Source organism: Triticum urartu, chromosome 1, assembly GCF_003073215.2.
Source record: "Triticum urartu cultivar G1812 chromosome 1, Tu2.1, whole genome shotgun sequence".
Taxonomy (NCBI): Eukaryota; Viridiplantae; Streptophyta; class Magnoliopsida; order Poales; family Poaceae; genus Triticum; species Triticum urartu.
This window is the reverse complement of record NC_053022.1, coordinates 514,395,630-514,417,727: the sequence shown is the minus strand read 5'-3', so window position 1 is coordinate 514,417,727 and position 22,098 is coordinate 514,395,630. Positions and strand designations below refer to the sequence as shown.

The window sequence follows — 22,098 nt, the reverse complement described above, 5'->3', positions numbered from 1 at the left end:
GCTTAGCACTTAGTACTACACTTACAATTGTTAGGCTCACTTTCATATTCCGCATTAGTGCCTAAAATTGCTAAGTAACAATTAAAATTTGTTATTGTACCTATTCACCCCCCCCCCTCCCCTCTAGGTCCATCTCGATCCTTTCACCTGACCCCCTGATCACGGCCGTCAATCCCGCTCGTTGACCCCATGCAGGTCATCAGGCAGCAAGCCCCCGGCACAAGGCCGACAGAGGCGGCCACCAGCGCGCCTGGTCATGACCACCTCAGGAGGTAGGTGGCGGCCACAGCACCCCAAGCTGCGACCACCAACCCCGGCCGAAGATCCTAGTATGGACTACATACGAAGCAAAATGAGTGAATCTACACTTTAAAATATGTCTATATACATTCGTATGTAGTCCGCATTGAAATCTCTAAAATGACTTGTATTTAGAAACGGAGGGGGTATACTGAGCTAGTTTAAATACTCCATTTGAAATACATTACGTAATTGGTTTTGTTTTTAGTCCAACTTTGGAAGCTTATGAAATCTATAGAAAAATATCAATATCTACAGTACAAAATAAATACAATGTGTAATTATTTTTCATGATGGATCCAAGGTTATCAACTAATTATTGTGAACATTAGTACTTTTTTTCTACAAATTTTACCAAACCTCCTAATTTAACTTGGGACGGCAAATTGTAGAAAGAAAGCATATTTATATATTTTGAAAAGAAAGTACTCCCTCGGTTTCATAATGTGGTGCATATAGGGAGGCGTTTGTTTCATCGTTTTTCGTCCGTCATCTGTTTACAATGTAAACAAAAATCTAACGGGCGTTTGGTTGTGTCTGTCCGTAATCAAGTCCCTCCGTAATCAGGTCCAGCCTAGCTAATGGTTGATACCCACCGGTATACCTGGCCATGGGCAGCCCGGCCCGGACGGCTCGAAAATCTTGGGCTGAGCTGAGCCCGAGCATGCCATCGGGCTGGGCTCGGGCCTAAAAATCAAGCCCGCCGGGCAAGTCGGACCGGGCTCGGGCTTGCACAAAACAGGATTTTAGCCGTAGCCGGGCCGTGTCGGGCTTTTTCAGGCTTGGGTCGGGCTCGATCCCAATTTAGTAACGTCGCCGCCTCCCCGAGTTCAGCGCTGCTGGCCTGCCGCCTCCCCGAGCCTAGCGCCCCACCTTCTTGTTCCCCTCTGCCTCCCCTCTATCCTCGGCAACGCGAGGTGCCTGTCGTTTCTGTTCTTCGAGGAGTTCATCGGCGACGACCATATCTACAGGGTGTCGCCGCCGGACGTGCTGCTTGCCGCGGTCGCCGACCAACCCCTCAACCCCTGGTGCCCGTGGGCCGCCAGCCTTCCCACTGCATCAGCAACGTCCCCGGTGTGGCGCCCCTCTGCATCAGCAATCACGATCATGCCAGACCCAGGGAGAGCCCTGCCGTGGCTGCTGCTTTGAGATTTGCTAGCCTTTTTATTTTCTGGAGACGAATTGATTACGTTACACTCCACAAGTTTGAGTTTTGTTCGTTCACGTTTACAGTCCAAGCGTAATTCGTAATTCCATTATGCTTACGTTTGCGGTGTTTCTCTGGAACCAAACACCTCCTAGATTTTTTGAGAAATCAAACTTACAAACTTTGACAAAGTCTAAAGAAAATTATTTATATCTACAATACCAACTATATACAATATGAAAATATGCATCGTGATATATTATGTTCTTTATACCAAACTTTTCAGGTCTGCTCGAAATTGACTCGTTGTCAGCTCTTGTATATTATAACCAATTTTTAGACGAGCTACCAAAGCCAAGCCAAATCAGCAAATCCACTCAAAGCAACCGAGACCATTAACGATGACTTCGGAGTACAAGCATAGAAATCTTTTAAACAGGGTGAACAAAGTCATCAATTATTACACGCTTCCTCCAAACCTCAAGAGCATCAAAAAGAGAATCGTTCCGCGGAATAACGATGCATAGTTCAGACCATTTCCGACAGTATGTGCCGATATCTGCTATAGTCCGACGTCGTCTTGAAACTCGGCGTGAGCTCAGCAAAAAAGCTCAGCACAGCGGCAAGGTTCGGCGTGATGTTCTTGGCCACGGCTTCCTCCAAGAACAGGGAAGGCTGCACGGTGATAACCTGGACCAATCATCATGTCAGAACCAGCCCGTTGGAACAAAGCATTCAGACAAAGTCAGGATGGACTAACTTGAGCACCGATTTTCAGACAATCAGCAACTCAGGGAGTAACAAACTTGGTTGTAGTAAGTTGCAACGAATACAATAACACTTCCTAATCAGTTGTTTTCAAGTTGATACATGGATGGAAACAGAAATGGGAAGCACTCAACAATAATTTAGTTGTTTTCTAATCGAGAAGCACAAGCACCCAAAGATAACATAGCATCAGTAGGGTAGGCGAATACCTTGTATTTTCGAGCATAGCGTAGAGCCTCCAGGTAGTACCCGTCTTGGAGTAATGCAGCCACGTAGTCATGGTGCAGGCACCTCTCCCGGAGCATGTCGACTCCCAGCTTCCTTGTCAGCGAATGATGTCGACCCAGATCAATGAGCTGCATTGCGAGTTCCCTGGACGGCTCTAGAATCTGCAGGAATTGATCCATCGCCAAAATGACACCATACTTCTTGGCCACATTCACTTAGGGAGTTGACAGTGGTCAATTTGTTTTGTTCTTTTATGTGGAAAAGGTCGATTTGTTTTTTTGGTAAAAACTCTCAAAAGTCATCGTAGCGTGCAAGCATAAAAGCATAGTGATTCGTGCTAACAAAATCTGATGGCCACAATGAATTTCCATCTGTGCAATGAACTGATGGGCTCAATTAGAGGGCGTCATCAGACGACTCAGGTGCAGGCTCGGATTCAACAACAGTCAGTGCTAGTAGAGACAAGCCTCAACTGAAACTTTTCATAAACAATATTCAAAGGCTAATAGTACTACCTAAAGGAAACTGCAAACTACAGTTGACGTATGTATTTTCTTCAGAAGTGAATCGCTTCTGCTCGTTTCCAATCATGTTGGATTGGACATTATCTTCTATATCTAAATAGCTAGCCCCCACTAACCTATTTCTCTCAACATGCAAGCATGCCACCTCATCATTCAACATGCATGGGAAAAGGCCCACCTCAACATGCACCCATGCATAAGTAAAAGCTACCTCAACATGCAAACATGCATGCGATTTTTTATTTTATTCAAATTTAATAAATATTTTACAACTAAACAATAATCAAACACAATAAATCGTTAGTATTTTAATTTTTAGTTCTCATATTATTACTCCAAATATTCATGTTCCATACAACCAAATCTCATTAAAATATATTGCAAAACATTCCCACAACAATGTGCAGGGTATCATCTAGTTCATATAGTTTTCATCCAATGATGGATGAAAAAGTTTGTTGGATTGGACACTATTCATACAAATTTAAGGCATGTGAAAGATAACAATTTGTTTGGAATCATACTCGTCAACATATTTAACCCTACTTGCGCTAATATAGTGATTTCAATTTTCTTCTCAAAACAGTAATATATTTAACCATCAGCACGCCTGACATTATAATTGTAATTGCCACACAGATCATTAATAATGGTGTTGAAATAATGAAGCAAAAAAGGTAATACATTTAACCACCAGCACACACGACATGATCGATTGTGCTAGTCTAGTTAATGGTAATCGCCCACTGGTCATTAAGAGTGGTGTTGGAATAGCAAATTGAACTTCTTAGATACAAACATCATGATTGATTGTGCTAGTCTACTTAATGGTAATTGCCACATTGATCATTAATAATGGTGTTGGAATAACATACTGACCTTGTTCGATACAAACAGTGCTATTTCAGCATAACGGTTGCTGCAGGCCAGCAAAGCAGTCATCATGACATAAAGGTCAGGAGGAGCCTTCAGCCCAGCTTTTGACAGGCTGTACAAAAACAGGACAATACTTAGTGTACCTTTTCTTTGTTGCTTCTAAATTAATTTTAAAGAACACTAAATGTACCTTCGTAAAAATTCCATGATGACAGCAATAAGGTATGCAGGATCACCCATCATTTCATCTTCAACAAGCACAAAGACGGACTGGACCATTTCAATTGGTGAAATTGCCACACTAGCAACATGTGTTCCATGCTGCATTGATGTACCAGAAGCCAATGGTTGGCTATCCTCTCCTACAACCTGCGGTCTTTTGCCAGTGGCGTCAGATATCTGGGAACTTGATGTTGCCTGACTTACCGCTCTCGATGTATTGGTAATACCGTCAGAATCAGAGGATGTGTTTAAAGATGACCTATCTACATGTGCTGCCAGGTTAGCAATTCCATGCTCAACTCCTGAATTTGACTGTGACTGTCCACTCTCAACCCCACTTGCTGAATCAGTGTTGATAACAGGTCCAATCATGGTTCCAGGAGGTTCCTGAGAAACCACACGGGAGTCCTCAACAGGCTGAAAACTTGACTGTTGGTTTTGCTCAGACGTCCTCCTAACCCCAGCAGCACCGCCTACCATTTTCATCGAACGAGAGTATGAATCAAGAATGATATCCATTGCCTTTGCAACCAAAGTTACTGGCCTCCTTTCCAAGATGGTTGTTCGAACTATAGCAAGGCTTAGTGTCTTAACCTGAACCATAAGTTTCAATAAGAAATATTATGACAATGGTAATAGATGGCGAAAACTGAACTATCACGAAGTAGTGAAATCGTATTTTACCATACTCAGGTCAGACTTTCGTCTCTGAAGGAATTCCAAAATCGAAGGAGCATCAGAAGTACTAGCAGCAATAGCCTAGAGATTTCAAGCTACTCATGTCAGGAAAATTGTATTTGTGTTGAGGATGAATTAATCAAGGAATAATCCATTGCCGATTCCTTACCTCCAGATCTAAATGAAGTTTCCAGAGTAGCCCATTCTCAGCATCACAGATGAGGTCAGGAATGAGAAAGTTCCAACCTTCTCCATATAAAGTCCCGCCATAAGCACTTGATTGCTGATCTGCAGGTTGTGCTGCTTGCTTACTATTGCTGGCCAGTCCTCTCACAAGCAGTGGAAGTGGTGCAGATATTGGTGCGTAAGAATCCATAAATACATCGTAAAGTATGACAACTTTCGCATCAATTTGATGGATCATGATTATATTGTCAACTGCACTAACTGCAATTCTGCTTGAATATACTGGGAGAGTACCCTGAAATAACAAGCTATGAGTTAGGGGACTACGGTTTTTTCTTGACAGACGAAATAGAAGAACATTTCCCAACAGGGATTTCAGAACCTAGACCAGCAAATCGGTTTTGTGATCACCGACTAAGACACTCCTTAAATCTCTCATTTTGAAAGGAAATTTGCTGGTATCCCAGTGGCAGAACTTTGCCAAAAGCAGCAATACGGCATTTTTCAGCCAAACTTAGAGCAGTTTATAACTTTTCAGGAACACAAGTGTTTACTTACAAGGGACAAATGAACATTTAAATTTTAATTATAAATTATGTAACTGTAAACAGACCTACAGTTTAATGTAAACTGAGTAGTTTCCTACAACCTAACCAGGCCCAGGATGTCAAACTGAGGCACTGAGGTACAACTCATAGACCTTGTGTCAACTTTAGCTCCAGCTACCGCAGCTTTCTAGGGAAGGAAACAACACACTGGAAACAAAGCGTGTAACATAAGCTTACATTACAGTCTATTCTTCATGTCCATATAAGAACTATATGATTCCAACAGTTACCCTCGTCTTTACTATTAAAGGGGAGTTGGGGATTGTACATCGCTTTTTTGGTAACATTCACGCTCTCCCTTGAGTGCCCTGTTATGGAGCATGAGTTGTGAAGGTGGAAAGTGGTGCCGCAGCATGGTGTGCATGTGAGGCCTATGTGTCAGGGTGTATTCGGTTGGCTACAAGGGCTTGCAAGCTGTGATTGAATCGGCGGCTGACGAATAAACAAAAAACTCGTCTCCTCCTCTTGTGCCTCTCCTCTGTTCTTTATCTCAAGTCAGGCAACCACCATGAGTCACACGTCAGCAATCATACCAGCAAGTGGATAGTTACACAAGATAATGAAAACACAAGAGATCCCTGTCACCTTAATCTTAATCACCTTAAATTAAAGACATTGCAGAATATGTGGCGGACATGACGAGGGGTGGTAATTTTCATAAATATTAAATAAATGCTACTGAACTTATTATCGGAATCTACAAACTGAAACAGACACCTAACTCGGAAAGAAACTATCTGAACATGACATGTATTTCTTAAGAAAAGAAATTGGAGATCGGCACATATCGTTCAAACCTGTTGGACAACAGCATCACGGTAGAATCGGTACAGGTTCAATGCCATGCCGACTCTATCCAGCTGCAAGCAGTAAATCCTACCATACCTGCCAAATTTGGGAAATGTTATTGGGATTTATGTGAAATTTGTAAAAAAGGAAAAAAGAAAAAAAAAAGAGGGACAGAAAGCATACACTGTTACAATGTGAACATCAGCAGCAGCTAGGACAGGCTTGTTATTTGCTTCGGATTTAGACATCACCATCTCAAACTTAGGCAATTTGACGATCCCACCAGCAGAAAACTGTTAGAACCATACATAAAAGTTAGCATACAGTTTAGATGTTAAATCAATGACCCATGTCAATTTAATGGAAATAGAAAGTAAGTTCAAAATAAAGTCCCAGCCCTGCACTCTACTACACAAAGATTACTTTAAAATGTCTCAGCTCGGAATCTGCTTTAAAGTTTAAAGCGCAACTACAGCATCAGCCCACCAGAATGAGCATGGTTAAGAAAAGTTAAATACCAATCAACATGTATAAAAACAATCCTCATCAGAGTTGTTTCTTTGGGGCATGTTATCTTCAATGGGTGCATAATGCATTACCTGATATCCAGTGAACAGCGTACATTGCATTCCAGATGCAAGAAGAAGCAACCTGCTTTCATGAGTGTAAAGATACCAGGTGGCACTGCACTTTTTTGACTCCACTAACCGAAGAGCATTTGATTGAGGCTCATAGACAAGCAGATCTAGCCCACTGCAATAGAGACACATTTCACAAAAAATGAACCAAAGAACAGGATAGCTTCCTTCTACATAGAATTAAAATATGAATGAAGTCAGTCCCAAAATAAGAACATGACTAATTGGTTCATCTTACAAATGCTCCTGTGGCTGTGAGCCTGTGACAATAGGCTAATTGGATATTTGGATGCAGAACATATAAAGTTTCTGCTATTTATATTGTAGCAGCAACACCTTTACAAACCTTGTTTTTATAATTATGACATCACAAGTGGGACAGTCAGTCCAGAAAAATCCCAGTATGGTCTCAGAATCTGCTCTGCACTTCTTACTACAGCCTTCCCCTGTTTCTCTATTTCTAAACTCGACCTCATGACTGGATCGCTGAATCCCTATGGCTTTCTGATCCAGAGAAAATCGAACTGATAAGATGGGGCCTTCATTAATTGGATCAGAGTTTGGAGGTCCAGATTGAGTAGATGCAGCTATCTTCCAGTATAATATCTGCAGTAATGTAACCAATTTACTTTGTGATAACCAAGTATCTAGCGGAAATGTAAAGTCGATTAATTAGATATTCAAATACCCGATCAGCTGTTGGGGCTACAAGAAACCTATTCGCATCATCATAGAATAGCCCCTTAATATCTGGAATGTCACACCGTAGCGGAGGATGTTGTACATAAGCGTGAGAGAGCGCACCAGGGCTGCTCAAACCTCCTTGCATCTGATTGTGCACAATTCATTTGTTATTTCAAGCTTGTCAATTAGTGATCTTGCAGTTTACCAACATAATACAAAAGGGAGCTGTTGTCAGCATGATGCACAGCTCTTTTTCTTATTACATGGTTATAAAACACCATGATATCCATATTTTCTTTGAGTCGTAAAATACAGAGCTAGACTCACCTGAGAGCACACTGATCACACTGAAAGGTGGTTAACACCAAACTCCAAACGCCTTGAACTTCAAGCCTTATTCTTGACCTTTGAGGACAGAGTAATGAAAGTTAGGACAGGAAGATAGATCCACTTTCAAGCATGAAACGATTACACAGATTGTAAGCAGTCTTTTATAAACCAAATACAAATTTAAATCCGTAAGCCTATGAATCGACAAAAATAAATTAATGTAAGGACTGTATATGAATTGACAAAAATAAATTAATTTAGGGACTGTATATTAATCAACAACATAAATTAATTCAGGAACTGCACACTGACAGTGTTTCCGATTGGCCATGGGACCAAGATTAGCCCTCAACTCTTTAGACTTCTCTCACCCTGCTCTCACCTCCCGAACATCCCATCCTCACTGCCACCCATTCCCCAAGGTCCGCTGCCCCCTGCATCACAAGAGTCGCTCTAGCGCCACGAGGCCTGCCATCCAGCACCAACACCAGCAGCTCCCTCATCCCCCTCTCTCACCAGTCGCTATCTAATCCATTGCCCCCGCCATCTTCCCTGTTTCCGCCGCTATATTACTGCTGGATCTGCCTCCTAGTATCAACCACCACCAACATCTCTCCCAGATTATCTACCAACCGATGTTCTTGACATGCCAAGACGGCCTGCCACCCCCAACGGGTTATCCCTTTAAGCCCCACAGGTGCAGAGAGTCACCATCCACCCCAAAACCTCACCGGCGATGGTGGAAATGGCATGGTCATAGGGGGAAGATGGACGGAGTACGCAGCAGCAGTGGAACAAAAAAAATAAACAAACAAGAGGAGGAACAAAAATGGGTAGAGAAGTTGATTGTTGGCCAAGAAGAAAACAGTGATTTATTTAGAACAACCAAAGGCCATTTCCATTTGAATTGGGTGCTTAATTGTACAGGTGAAAGTTGTAACAGTATGATTTGATACAACCAAACTATTTTCTTAGTAATGGGAAGATTACCGCAGTTTGCATGCATGCTCTGAGTGCTAGAAACTCCTTAGAACACATATTATGTTCAATCTCAGGGACCTTTGCTGCTATGCATCTCCCATAATCTTTTGCCTGCATAGCATAGCTGATAAATAGAACACTCGCGACATTATAAAACAAAAAAAGACCAGATCATAAGGTTATTGAGTATTTACTCATCTTCACCAAGCCAGTTGGCGCTAGCAATTTGAATTGCATATGGTATCACCAGTACAGCAAGTTAGTAAGTTACATAACCCTTCAATGTCAAACTATTTCTTTGGGGTGAAGTGAGCGTAGCTCAGATGGTTAGGTTCCTTGTGGTGGAACCAACCCACCCGGGTTCAAGTCCGTGCTCGCATTTTCCTGAATTTATTCCAGGCTTTTTGGCGATGTTCATTCAATGGGAGCCGATGTTCCTATCGAGTAAGAAGTGCCTGTGGTGACTTCATCTATCTCAACATTTGCCGGCTCGGTTTCCCGGAAGTGCTCATACAGGTAGGGTGTGCGTGTGTGCGTCCATAGGGGTGAGTGTATGCACGTCTTTGTGAACGTCTACATTTGTACTATGTTTCTCAAAAAAAGATATTGGGGAATGTGTATGGATACTTCCAGTTCACTCCTGCTTAGCTACCATTCATATCATGCTATTCGATTCAGTGTAACAACATATGAAAATCAGCAGCAACAAATTTAGGGGTAATTAACAGATTGAAGTGCACTTCCTAAATATAATCACCCAAGGGCAGAGGAGCAAACAACTAAGCAGCAGGCATCCTCCTCATAGCCGAAAACCAAAATCACACTAGTGCAGAACCGGGCAATAGCACCGGTTCGTAAGGCCCTTTAGTGCCGGTTCGGTAACCGGCACTAAAGGACGCCAGGACTAAGCCAACACCCACACAGATCAAATTAGACCCCTATAACAGGCTCCTAACAATCCGGTAGCAACAAACTACCTTTAGCGAAGTACTAGCACCGGGTAGCAAAGAGACACTAATTACAACAGTGTATGTATATCACCCATCGTGATCTTCCCAGCAGCAACAGCAAACCAATCTGCAAGGGGAAACCTCCCAAATCTACCACCAGCCCGTGACCACTTGCTGCAAACCAAAACTAAACTAGGGAATTCTGATCCCCGATCCTGCTACGGCGCATTAGTACTAAATAGCTAATAACGAGTGAACGAACCATCACACTTGTCGGCAGGTGAAGAGGGGGGGATTAACGAGTGGAGGAGCGAGCGGGCGGGCACCTGGGACGCGCAGGTGGCGAGGATCCGGGCCAACGCAGAGGGGGCCGCCGGCTTCCGTTCCTTCATCCAAACCCTGGCCAGATCACGCGGCCATACCAGTGGGGAGAAGGGGAAAACAGCAGCGGCGGCGGCGGCGGCAAGGAAATTCGAGGGGGGGCTCGAGCTGGGGCGGCGGTCGAGTGAAGAGGGGTTGGGATTTGAGTCGCCTGGTCGGGGTGGTGGTGGCGCGAGCTCGTACCGTCGTCTTCTTCGCCGGCCGGTCCACGATGAGGCAGGCAGGGATGGAGAAGAAGGTCCGCGGAGATGGGTTCGGTAGAAGCTGAGATGGGAAAATTCACCGGCTTGGCTCGCCGCGGTATCTGGGCCTGGCGCTGGGCCGAGTGGTTCGCTGTAGGGGCATGGGCAGCCCGGCCTGAACCCGAAGCCCAAGGGACGTGCCGGGCTCGGGCTCCAGTTTTGGTCCAAAAGCCTGAATTGCCTCAAAATTAGGGTTTTATCAGAAAATATACTAACACCTCAAAAAATCAGCAAATATAGCTGTTACTCAAACAAAAATCAGAAAATATTGATATAATATAGGTTTAATATGAAAAGTGCAATGTTTAGTTGTTTTGGGTCAGGCCGACCTCAGGTTTTGGGGGTCGGCCCGAGGAATACCCAGGTCTAGTCACACGACTTTGTACATCGAAAATCATGGAGATAAGTATATTTACTACGCGTGAGCACGCATTAGAAACCACTTCGTGGGAGAGGGGCAAGGCGGGCGACTGAAACCCTAGCCGCCACCCCATCTTCTCCCCTTCTCTCCATCGCCAGGGTGCATCACTAGGAAAAGGCCGCACAGCGTTGGCACCATCGGGAGGTTGCTGATCGTGGTGGGCCTACTCTGGAGGAGTTAGTAGGCTACCATGGGTCGGCGACGGAGATGAGTAGCCGAGGTGCGGTTGTCGACAGGCGATGCTCGACAACATCGATGGTGATCCAACGCGATAATCTCCAACGGCAGCCCCGCCTGGCTAGGTCACTGGAGAAGAGGGCGTTGGTGCATGGTCGTGGGCAACGATGAGCTTGACATCAGACTCGAATATGGCGTGCAGTGGCATTTGTGATTTGTCTCTGGTTTCTTTGGAGAGTGTTCGTGTCTAGTTTCAGGTGTGAGGCAGTTGTGTTGTCCAAGTATATGGATAATCTCCTCCTTGCCCTTTCCCCGTTTCATTGGTGTGCTTGTTGCCGACACTGGAGGGTGTCTAGAGCTATGTCTTTGACAGGCCTCCCAGGATCTGATGGATTCGTTTGGATTCATATCGCTTTCTTGGTCCTCGGAGTTTCCATAGGATCTTTTCGGCGTTTTTTCTCTAGGGCGGAAACTTATTTCGCTGATCGCAGTCACCGGCGTCTCATGGTCTGCATCAACGACTTTCTGGTTGTTGCTTCTACAAGCTCCTGATTTTAAACAAGTTTTGTCCCGCTGAGGTGGAGGCCCAGAGGCGGCATCGAGCTATGCTCACAGTGAGTCGTCAGTGGATGCAGGAGGAAGAAAACTTTGACACCCCTCATAATTTCAATGTGATGTTTTTTCTATAAGGGTGTTTTTGTACGGACTTGTGATATTTAATATATGGCTTTAGAGCCTTTCACAAAAACAAGGTATATTATTCCCTCGAACTATCAAATTTTTGACATATCCCCATCCCTAACCTTTTATTGTTACCCGTATCATCGGGCAGTTCGGCTAATTTTGTGACCTGTTTGGTTTTGATTCCCCATGTTGTATAAACTGTATGTGCCGAAGGAGCTAAAAGGAGCTCTGGTTCATTGAGTTTGGCGCGAATGGAGATTGGCCACATGGAGCCAGCAGGCGTGTTGATGTAGCTCGGTGCCATGGGCAGCCCATAGCTGCTGAAGCTAAGCATCGCCGGTTGTGGATCGTGCCTTGTATGAATCCGATGCGGAAAGTCGAGTCGTCGAGTTCCCTCATCATTTTCGCCATGCCACATCGTCTGATGTCGTGTCCACCTTCGTGAGGGGGTCTTGTACTCCTTTGAGTCTTCACCTCATAAGGTGGCCTAGTTTTCATGAGTCATATCCATACTCGAGGAATCTCATTAGTGTTGATGAGTTAAGCTCTATGAATGAGAGTTCAAACCGTAAGTGTTTGTAGTCCAACAAGAAGGGATAAATGGGGAAAACATACATAGGCTTTGGGCCCAACTTTTCTCTTCTGGCATTAGCAAAAGACAGTACTCCCTCCCTTCGTTCGTAATGATGTTGTAGCTAGTGAAACGGTTTTTTAATTTGTGTTTTACCAATTGTTTTATTCACATATGTTAGTGGGAGTATGATCTTTTATTTAAATAAATATGTGTGTGTGTATAATGGTACCATTTTTTCCTCGTGTTCTTTTAAAATTTTATACTACTCACTTTGTGGATCTAAAAGTCATTTATTTACGATAGACAGCTGTGTCTTATTTTTGTTAAATGATAAGATATTTTGCAAGCTATGAAAAAATGTATTTAAAAAATGCTATTATACAGAAGGCTGCAATACAAGATACACAGCTTATTTTGCAGAAAGGTTTTTTGTAATTTCCGCACAAGTCGCAAGTGGTAATACAAAATGTAAAATGCAAGTTTCTACTAAATACTCCGTCAGTTCCAAATTATAAGGCATTCTATATTTATTTTTTACGAATCAGATGCATATAGACGTGTTTTAGTGTGTTTGTTCACTTATTTCAGTCCGTATATAAATCCATATTGCAATATCCAAAACATCTTATACTTCAGAACAGAGGCAGTACATACATGCATGAACATTCTTTGTACAGTATTATAGCCTTGTGACAGACAGAAGCTGGCAAAACGATGTGAAAACCCATGCCTCCATCTTCAGCTCTGGTTAGCTCGAAAGAAGCTCATTGTTCTCTTTTGACGCGCAAATGCTGGCTTCAAGTGAGAATATTGGTCCCTGCCCCCCTGGCGTACACATTTCTCGTTTCGCTTTTGACGAAGAAATGCAACTGGTGGGCCGTACTCAGCATGTTACTCTCCACACACGGGCAAGAAATACCCTCGCCTGTTCCAAGCATTTGCATTCAAATGATTCCGCAACTGAGCCAGTGCCCGAAATTACAAGTTTCAGAACTCGTAACGCACATATAGAAGCACCAAAGCAAACAGGCGACATGGTTGGAATAAAGGGTTCGGTAAGCCAAAACCAGAACAAACGTAACCCACAAATCATCATTGCCTGTCAAGATCTTGATAACCATATCAGTCAGTTTTACTGTAAGCTATAAAAATCTCTTCGAAAGGTTCAGAAAAGCAGAGGTGAATTCAATTGTAATACACATGCTCGTCAGAGCTGGTAGCAAGTATACACTTATGCTGTAGCCAGTAATAGCCGAGGACCCATCGCCGAGACTGTCAACCCAACATACGGCGAACCGAACAGGCATCACTGCTAACATCAAACACCATACTATTTTGGAGACAGGGGATGGATTTTGTTTTAACAAATTCACTAAAAAGAAAGCATCGGTTAGGATTTACAAAAGCTGGACGGGGTAACACCAAGACCAAAAGGCAACAGTTTTTTTCCTCTCTTTTACTTTTCTGTGGTTTACTTTTCAAAACCTCCATATCCTATTTACGTCGAGGTTGGTATTGTTCTGGTGGGGCGCTTGAGTGAGAAGAAGGTTGTCCCTCCTTATGGGGCAACATATTTAAGAAACTGCCGTGCACAGGTTCATCTTCATCCATGCTCTCTGTTTCAATACGAACAAAGGTAAATGGATCGTGATCAATAAATGGTGAGGTGGGGAACCAAATGTAAAATACTGGCCAGTGCTAGTTACCAAACAATGTCTTGATGGTTGGCCGTTTTGATTTGGAACTCTTTTTCTTCAGCTCGGCTGTTGCATAAAAGCACGATTCAATTCTAAAACTAACAAACTAAGAATACAAAATCCCAAGGCCAAAGGCAATAGTGCAGTCAAGAGAGACTAACCAATCCCGGCAACTTCATCGTCATTCACAATTTCAAAGTTCTTGTACGTGTATCCAACAAAATTTGCATCCTTGGATGGAAGCATCTGGAAGAAAAAAAAATCTTTAGTGCCGACATGAAGCTGAACATGAGTGAACTCAATGTTCCCATGACATCATTATTTTTAAGCCAAAAATGCATGCTGCATTTCATGTTGAATTCAGGCATACCTTTCTCCATGGACCCGCCTTAGATGAACTCTGAACTTGTGCTCCAGTCTGTAAAAATATAGTTGAAACAAAGGTAAATGTAAGCATGACACCTTGAGCTTTCGACACAGTTCTAATTCAAGTCTCAACAGCATTTATCATGGAGATCTATCTAAGTAGTAGGTACATGGGAAACATGGCCCATATTTTAAAAGTTGTGTTTTCCCTGTGTCAATTAAGTGTATTGTAAAATTAAAAGTGCAAACCACTAAAAATAAAAGGTGAAAACAGGTAAAAAAGAAGGTTATTAGCAGCTTCCATGCGAACTGCAACTGCAGTAGATGCATATTTTACTGCTCGGAAATATAAAACGCACAGCATTCTGGAATCTCTTAAGTTAGCCACTGCATAACTGTGAGCCATGCCAACAGTCAATGCATGACAGACCACCGTCAGCACCAAAAAGAAGTGGGAACATACTTCAAGCCACTTTGGTTATCGACTGTCATGCACCGCAGAAACCATCAAGTGTCTGGAGCAGGAAATACTATTAATGCATATTGTCTAGAAAGATATACAAAGTGGAACCACAGAATATTACCTCCTCAAATTTCTCAAAGTTCTGAGTATCCAACTCGCCATTAACTTCTGGTATGAAAGCAGCTTTCATCTGATACAACTTTTCCCATTGGACACCTCTAAACCATGTATGTGCCTGAAGTGGATGACATGGTGTTATCAGCTAAGCAGGTAACTGAGAGAAATGAGGGTGTACTGTGTAGAACCAAGGTAAGGGACACACTTTTATTTCATGGGCTCCTTTTGTTCCAAGTCTCTGCTCAACATTACAGAGAAGTTTGCTAATGAGATCCTTAGTTTCAGAAGAAAGCTTTGCCTCTTCAGGAAATTTCAGGTGACTTCTCCAGTTCACAATCTGGATGAACAAAAAAGAGCATCAAACAGATCAGATTGCATTTTTGTACAGTTATACAAGTATTCTGTGTGCCAATGAACAAGTTAGGTGAATTGTTGGATACAAATTCCTACTACAGAACACTAAACAGGGTAAACCCAATATCATGAATGCAATGAATAATATAGTCCATATAAGGTGTATAGTAGGGAACTACTCCCTCCGTTCCGAATTACTTGTCGCAGGTATAGATGTATCTAGATGTATTTTAGTTCTAGATACATCCATTTCTGCGACGAGTAATTTGGAACGGAGGGAGTAGATATGAGCTGCAGTGACCAGCTACAACTATCAGAATCTATCCACAGGGTAGTAAAACTACAGGCAATTCACACTACTATTGTGCATCTATGCATTTTGCCCTGTCCTATGTGTTACAGATTTGACTAAAGTCAGTCTCGTGCGAGTCTGGCAAGCGTTACATAGGCTGAAGATGCCAAACCAAATAAACATCCTCAGTGATTGATTCATGAAGCCTGTGTGAGAGACATACCTTTCTGCAGGTCGACATTGGATCCTCTGAATAAAACGGGGGATAACCAACTAGCATTTCATACATGATAGCACCAAGGGACCACCTAATAAAGAAAGAAATGTGAGACCAAAAATCCATTTAATACATAAAGCATGTGCAATGAAAATTAAGAAGTTTAACAACTAAAGAAAATCATTACAAGATAAGAAACCTAACCAGTCACACTCCATTCCATATCCTTTCTTCAATAGAACCTCTGGAGCAATGTAATCAGGAGTACCAACTGTAGAATACGCCTGTATGACACAAGAATGACCAACATGTTAGCTATGCCAGTGGGGCATACTCGCTTGTTAACATAGCAAATCATAGACAACAGATATGAAAGGAAAAGCCAAGTCAAGATACAAATCCCACATAAGAAAAACCAATGTTTATCAAGAAGTACCATAATACATCATTTACACAACCCACTAGAAGTTCAAGCTTAGAATATGAGGTATTTGATTTCCTTGCAATAGTATATCGCCCCACTGAAGGAAGGTAACTGGGTTTCTTGAGCTGAGCAAACACTTTATTTAAAAACATCATGAAATTGGATTTGACTAGGTTCAACACCGTGAAGATTGGCATGTTACACCAAAACCATGCCTCCTTAGATCCGGACAGCTTATGTTTATGTTAATGTTTCTGTGTTGTTAATTTCTCATAGTTCTTCCTTGAGAAAGATTCGTGTTCAAAATAGCTCCGACACATTTTCAGCGAAACAATAGATAAAAAGTTGAAATTTGATATGGTTTTTTGCAAGGTAGGAGGCCAAGAAAATGGATGCCTAGGAAATACGAAGATAGCATAAAGCCTGCTAGGACCATAGGGTCTGTCTTGTTTGATGCCCCAAGTTGACAAGCCAACATTTCAGCAATGTCAAAAGTTGCCATGTTTCGGTATGAAGGTTGGTTTTCTGCCAATTCTGTGCCAAATTTTGGCAAGGTGCGTTAGGATAGTGATTGATTTGCTATCAACATTAGAGACAAGATAATACCTTGCCAAATTCAGTCAAATCCTGCCAACATTCATGGAGCCAGAAAATTGGGGACCACATTTCTACAAACTATTTTGGCAAGGCAAAACAAGGCATGAAACCAAGTATGCCCATAGAAGTGTACTACAAACATTAATATATCAACTTATTAGACATGGCATCATAACATTGTTAATACTGTTTCCCAACCATCAATAAGTTGATTCCATCCTAGATGTGTTACTTACCAACATCCGACGGTTCTTTTGCCAATGTGACAGCTGCTCCTGCTGCGTACGCTTCGGTGCAGAAGAGTTAGTTAATCGACTGGTGTTATCGGGTAAAGGTTTAGCACCCTTTCCAGGTGTATAATCCGGTTCATTCAAATTTGGAAAATTACTGCTATCCAAAGGTTTGCACAATCCAAAGTCAGAAAGCTTCAAGTGACCACTGAGATCTAACAATAAATTATCTGGCTTGATATCCCTGACAGAAGAAACACAAAAATATATCTTAGATTACCTAAGCGGCAGAATTATTAACAGAGCAAGAGAACGGTTATACACGATACCTGTGAATGTAATTGTGCTTGTGAATGGACTCTATTGCTAGTACAGTTTCTGCGATGTAAAATTTGGCTTCATCTTCTGTCAGAGTGTCCTTGCGCATGAGCAAGGTCATCATGTCACCACCAGGAAGGTACTCCATGATGAGATACAAGAACTCATCATCTTGAAAAGAATAGTAAAGCTTTACTATGTACGCACTATCGACTTCTGCAAGGAGGTTTCTTTCGGCTTTGACGTGTTCCACCTGAAATGTGTACAAACATGACACTGTGTCAGAGGACAGCATATAACCAGAAATGGAAAATACAAAAAAAGGATAAACCGTACACGGTTACCTGGCCCCTACGAAGCATTTCAGATTTCTTAAGCTTTTTCATTGCATATACACTTTTAGAGGTCTTCTCTCTACAAAGACGCACCTGCATAATCACAATTCAGAATGACATTAAACATGACGCACATAGCGATGACCAAAAAAGTACAAATAACTGGCGATGGTTACTTTATTACATACGGCCCAGTTCTTTTGGCGGCTTATGACAGTGCCGCCCCCTCCCCAACTTATTCTAGAAGACGCCCCCCATATTGGTTGGAGCTTCTAAAGAAGCGCCCACGGTATGGGGGGGAGGGGGGCTTCTAAACTAAGCTAGGGAGGGGGCAGCTTATTATAGAAGCCGGTAAAAGAACTGGGCTGTAACGGGCTAACTGGGCACACATTTTTATAGTGCAGGGGAAAGAACAACACAGCTGGAGAAGAATAGGAAGGCATAGGAAACAACTGAAAGAAAATATATCAGAAGAACAGAGCACACCACAAAACCAGGCCAGCATGTAAACGTTGCTTTATAAGTATACGGGTCAACTGCACTACGCAAAAACATTATTCTCATGTTCTCTTGCTGAAAAGGATGAAAGGTGAAATGCTTGTATGAAGGGACTCTTTTTATCCTGGTGTGATATATGAAGGGCGGGCCTAGCGCAGTGGTAGAGTCTCCACTTGTGGCCTGGAGGTCCTGGGTTCGAACCAGTCTCCTTGCAGAATTATTATGCAAGGGGTAAGGCTAACCCTACCTTGTGTGGGAGCTTTCGGCACTGGGTACACGCTCTTTTTTATGTGACTATATATCTCTACTTCACCACCATCTTATAAATTGGAGTTGGTGGTAGCGGTGAGTCCCCCCAAACTCCACCTCAATTTCCCTCGTCTATCTAGGACCCCTTCCGTTTTTAAAAAACAAACAGAAATAATGCAGTCGGGGAGCCTCGAACCTCGCACTTGCCTCTACACCCAACTCAGTCAAACCAACAAGCTACCACCTCACGCATGTTTCGAATGGGGAAGTCTTTCATAAGTACGGGGGGGAAAACTACGAGACAAACAAGCCAGTCAATCTGCCAACCAATTGTTTTCCCTGCTGCGGCTACTCCCCAATCCATGTCTTCCGGCCGGCCCTCCTTCCAACCTCAATCATCATCATCATCAACAACGACAACAACAAACCCTTTAGTCCCAAACAAGTTGGGGTTGGCTAGAGTAGAAACCCAAAAGATCTCGCAACCAACTCATGGTTCCAATCTCAATCATCCTAGCTTTCAAATTTCAAAATCCAGACATGGCTCTGCCGCTTCAAATCTTGCACTGGTGCTCCCATGGCCGCTGCAGTTACGCAAGGCCAGTGTTGCTGCTTGCTTGAGTTTTTCTTCGCAGTGTTGCAAGTGTGTTGGTTGTTCTATACTCTTAATCCAATACAACTACAATCATATTGTGGTTCCGTAGCAACGTAGGACATTGTTTTAAGGCGTCCTGCCTTGGACGCTTAGGTGGCAAGGCACCCTAGCAGCACCTTGCAATTTTTCCTGCCTTAGTCGCTTAGGCATCAGGGCGGTGGGTGCTCGCCTTAGGTCACCTTACAGCCTAAAGAACAATGACACATGGGCATGCTTGTAGACAAAGAATACACAGGACGTTCCGTGTTGAGCGGCAAGTATAGAGGGAGCACAGCGCAGCACAATTTTGTGATTACATAAGAGATCATGTTTATGGGGAAAAGGTAGGATGAGCAATAGTGTCAAGCCCAATATTGGCCTTCTGAATCTACTATTGACAACCAGAATTAGAAGACCAAGAAATCATGCCACATAGGAGGTTAAACATATAAATAAACAACAGGGACCAAACTGAGAGGTACCTCTCCAAATGCACCTCTTCCAATAATTGTCAAAAGTTCAAAATCTTCAACCCCCATCTTGTGTCTTTGCAAACGCATATATTCAGTCTCCTTTTTCTCCAAATGTTTTAGAATGTTGTTCTGCTCTTCTGCAGGAACTTCAGCATCCTGTAATTTCCTCTCCAGCATCCAGCGCCTAAAAGAAGACAAAGATATAAGATCAGGATGATGACTAAATTGTAGCCAGTAAATTAGTCTCAAACAGAAGTGGCACATCAAAGCATGAAGCAGATTGAAATAAGTTACAATCGATGCAAAATATACATCTCAGGGAGTAATGTTGATACAAGTTTTAACTGAGAACAAAATAAACAATCAGACGCAGGTTATCAAAATTGTGCATTCACAATGCGGAAATTAACAGTGATGGTGTCAACCAAAATCTCTGAAAAGGACGGCTAGACGGCTTTCAAAATGGGTATATTAATCACCTTGAGCGAAGTGTTTTGAGATTAATATATCAAACCTGAAGACCAATTACAAGTCATATCTGGTAGTGAATTAAATGTTTTACTAAGCCACTTGTGCAACTGGAGGACTCAACAAACCGTTCAAGCTATGTACCTAATTTGGAGCTAGAGCTTTAATCCATTGGAACTCCTATTTATGGCGGTGACAAGGTCCCGACAACTTGTGTGGCCCAAGGACTTCATCTTAACAACCTGAATCGGTGTTTACCATTCCAATCCCAACATGGCATGTGATGTGTGTTAATAAGCATCCTGCTCGGTAATAGCAACAAGAAGGGTGCTTGTCGTTTTCCTACTCCGCGGCATGGTAGGATTTATTGAACCAGATGGAGTCAAGTACCTAAATCCACAGCTAAAGCAGGGGAAAGCGCGCCAAACATTTAAGTTGCCAGCCTACCTCTCTTTCCTATCTTGCAAGGACTTCATCTGAGTCTTGTAGTGGTTCTCAATGTACTGTTTTGCCGCAGCGACCTTCTGCTTGGTCGCGCTAGAAGGCGCGTCGTCGACGGGGGGCTTCCCGGGATCCTTCCCATGGCTGGCAGGCACCGCCGGGCTCTTGGACTTGTCCCGCGGCTGGAACTTCTGGAACCAACTTCTCGCGGAATCCATCTTGTGCTCACAATGGCATCATCTCCAAGACCAGAGAGCGTATTATATTGACCAATCCAGCAGCCGCCCACAGGCCAGAGGAGCTCTAGCTCTGAAGCGGTCAATACCCTCCAAATGGATCAGATGTCCAAACCGGCGCCTCCTCCGTAGAACCCGATGCTGGGAATGATGCCTATCTGGAAAAATCATAGAAAATTACCATCAGTCAGAATCGTTCGCACAAGTTGCCATCCATCGCACGACTTACACGGGCGAGGGAGGGAACGGTCAATAGAATCCTTCCAAGTTTCTCCTATTCTCGGACACGACACCTAAACCCAGTCAAAAATCCCGAAACTAAACCACACTGGGCATGAACCCTCCGTCGACGGCAGCGGCTGACGCGCCGGTTACGAACCAGTAAAAGGAACGTAAGATCCCAATTCCCAGCCGAAACCCCCCACCCCCACCAAAAAAGAAAAAAAAATCCTCGAACAGCCGCATTCCGGCGAGGAGATTCGCGGAATTCGACCCGGAAATCGCATTGCCGGCTCGCGCGCGCGCGCGAGGCCCCCCGGAAATCGAGGACGAGGAGCGGCGCCAAAACCCCCCGTCAAACCACCGCAACACACGCCACCGCACTCCCGAGCCCGCGGCCGCGCGCGGCGTCGAATTCGCCGCCGGGAGCCCGCCAAAACCCCCGCTCCCGGCCGCAGCGGCGGCTACTACTCAATCCAGAGAGAGAGAGAGAGAGAGAGAGGGAGGCGGGGATGGGATAGACATCCGGAACAGCCGGCGGGACCGGGCGGCGCGGATCGGCGGGCGGGGCGCTCACCTCGGCGGGGGCGGGCGCGGGGCGGATCTCGGCGGCGACTGGAGCAAAAGGGGGAGGGAGGGGGGACTCACGCCTTTTTTTTCCTCTCTTCTCTTCTCTTCACCCCTGCCTGGCTGCGTCGCTCCGGGTTGGTTGTCCTTTTCGTGGGCAAAGGCAAAGCGTGTGAGGGGGAGGGAGGAGAGAGAAAAGGCCAGCCCCGCCGATGCGATGTGCACAGAGGGAGGGAGGGAGGGAAGGAGCGCTGCCTGTGCGTGCGTGCGTGCGTGCGCGCGTGTGAGAGAAGCGTGGCTTGGCTTTGACTCCCCGGAACGAAACTTCCGCGTGCCTTCTCTACCCTGTTTGAGCCTGCTCCACCCTCCTCCCTACTCTGTTGGTGGTGCTAGTTGTACTGCTGCGGCGCCGGGGGCGGGGTCCCCCACCTGCCGCGCACAACGCGACTGCCCCGGCTCGCTCCCCGGCCTGCACCGTCGCCGTCGGTCGGCCCATCAACCCGCTCGTCCCGCCC

General features: G+C 44.1%; 2 protein-coding genes across 5 annotated transcripts; both read right to left on the bottom strand.

Annotated features, from left to right (window-relative positions):
* Positions 1-1,824: 1,824 nt before the first annotated feature.
* On the bottom strand, positions 1,825-10,550 carry LOC125524437 (regulator of MON1-CCZ1 complex). Of its 2 annotated transcripts, XM_048689494.1 has the most exons (14): positions 10,236-10,550; positions 8,969-9,070; positions 7,976-8,053; positions 7,653-7,793; positions 7,311-7,570; positions 6,926-7,079; positions 6,510-6,619; positions 6,335-6,422; positions 4,913-5,224; positions 4,750-4,824; positions 4,034-4,659; positions 3,847-3,955; positions 2,425-2,604; positions 1,825-2,137 (listed from the first exon to the last, which is right to left on the bottom strand). In XM_048689494.1, the coding sequence occupies exons 4-14, from the start codon at positions 7,791-7,793 to the stop codon at positions 1,976-1,978; spliced, it is 2,217 nt and encodes a 738-aa protein (XP_048545451.1). In that variant the 5' UTR covers positions 7,976-8,053; positions 8,969-9,070; positions 10,236-10,550; the 3' UTR covers positions 1,825-1,975. The 2 variants fall into 2 exon arrangements, with proteins under 2 accessions (XP_048545451.1, XP_048545458.1); XM_048689501.1 differs by lacking the exon at positions 8,969-9,070.
* Positions 10,551-13,550: 3,000 nt separating this feature from the next.
* On the bottom strand, positions 13,551-21,834 carry LOC125524419 (serine/threonine-protein kinase tricornered-like). Of its 3 annotated transcripts, none has more exons than XM_048689480.1 (14): positions 21,665-21,824; positions 20,568-20,955; positions 19,662-19,836; positions 17,808-17,891; positions 17,475-17,716; positions 17,152-17,389; positions 16,099-16,178; positions 15,901-15,985; positions 15,237-15,368; positions 15,036-15,149; positions 14,456-14,503; positions 14,247-14,331; positions 14,095-14,151; positions 13,551-14,004 (listed from the first exon to the last, which is right to left on the bottom strand). In XM_048689480.1, the coding sequence occupies exons 2-14, from the start codon at positions 20,777-20,779 to the stop codon at positions 13,883-13,885; spliced, it is 1,674 nt and encodes a 557-aa protein (XP_048545437.1). In that variant the 5' UTR covers positions 20,780-20,955; positions 21,665-21,824; the 3' UTR covers positions 13,551-13,882. The 3 variants fall into 3 exon arrangements, 2 of the variants coding, with proteins under 2 accessions (XP_048545437.1, XP_048545431.1); XM_048689474.1 differs by having other exon boundaries at positions 21,594-21,823; XR_007290752.1 differs by lacking the exons at positions 13,551-14,004; positions 14,095-14,151 and adding an exon at positions 14,915-14,966 and having other exon boundaries at positions 14,246-14,331; positions 21,594-21,834.
* Positions 21,835-22,098: the final 264 nt, after the last annotated feature.

Bases quoted from the DNA above. Each gene is read 5' to 3' on its own strand.
- LOC125524419 (XM_048689480.1), bottom strand. From the start codon at position 20,779: ATGGATTCCGCGAGAAGTTGGTTCCAGAAGTTCCAGCCGCGGGACAAG. The intron at 17,717-17,807 runs GTAACCGTGTAC...TACACATTTCAG, and splicing joins AAATGCTTCGTAGGGGCCAG to GTGGAACACGTCAAAGCCGA. The intron at 16,179-17,151 runs GTAAGTAACACA...TGTGTCATACAG, and splicing joins AAAAGAACCGTCGGATGTTG to GCGTATTCTACAGTTGGTAC.
- LOC125524437 (XM_048689494.1), bottom strand. From the start codon at position 7,793: ATGCAAGGAGGTTTGAGCAGCCCTGGTGCGCTCTCTCACGCTTATGTA. The intron at 5,225-6,334 runs GTTTGAACGATA...TTGTTATTTCAG, and splicing joins GTGATGCTGTTGTCCAACAG to GGTACTCTCCCAGTATATTC. The intron at 4,660-4,749 runs GTAAAATACGAT...CTTATGGTTCAG, and splicing joins GAAAGTCTGACCTGAGTATG to GTTAAGACACTAAGCCTTGC.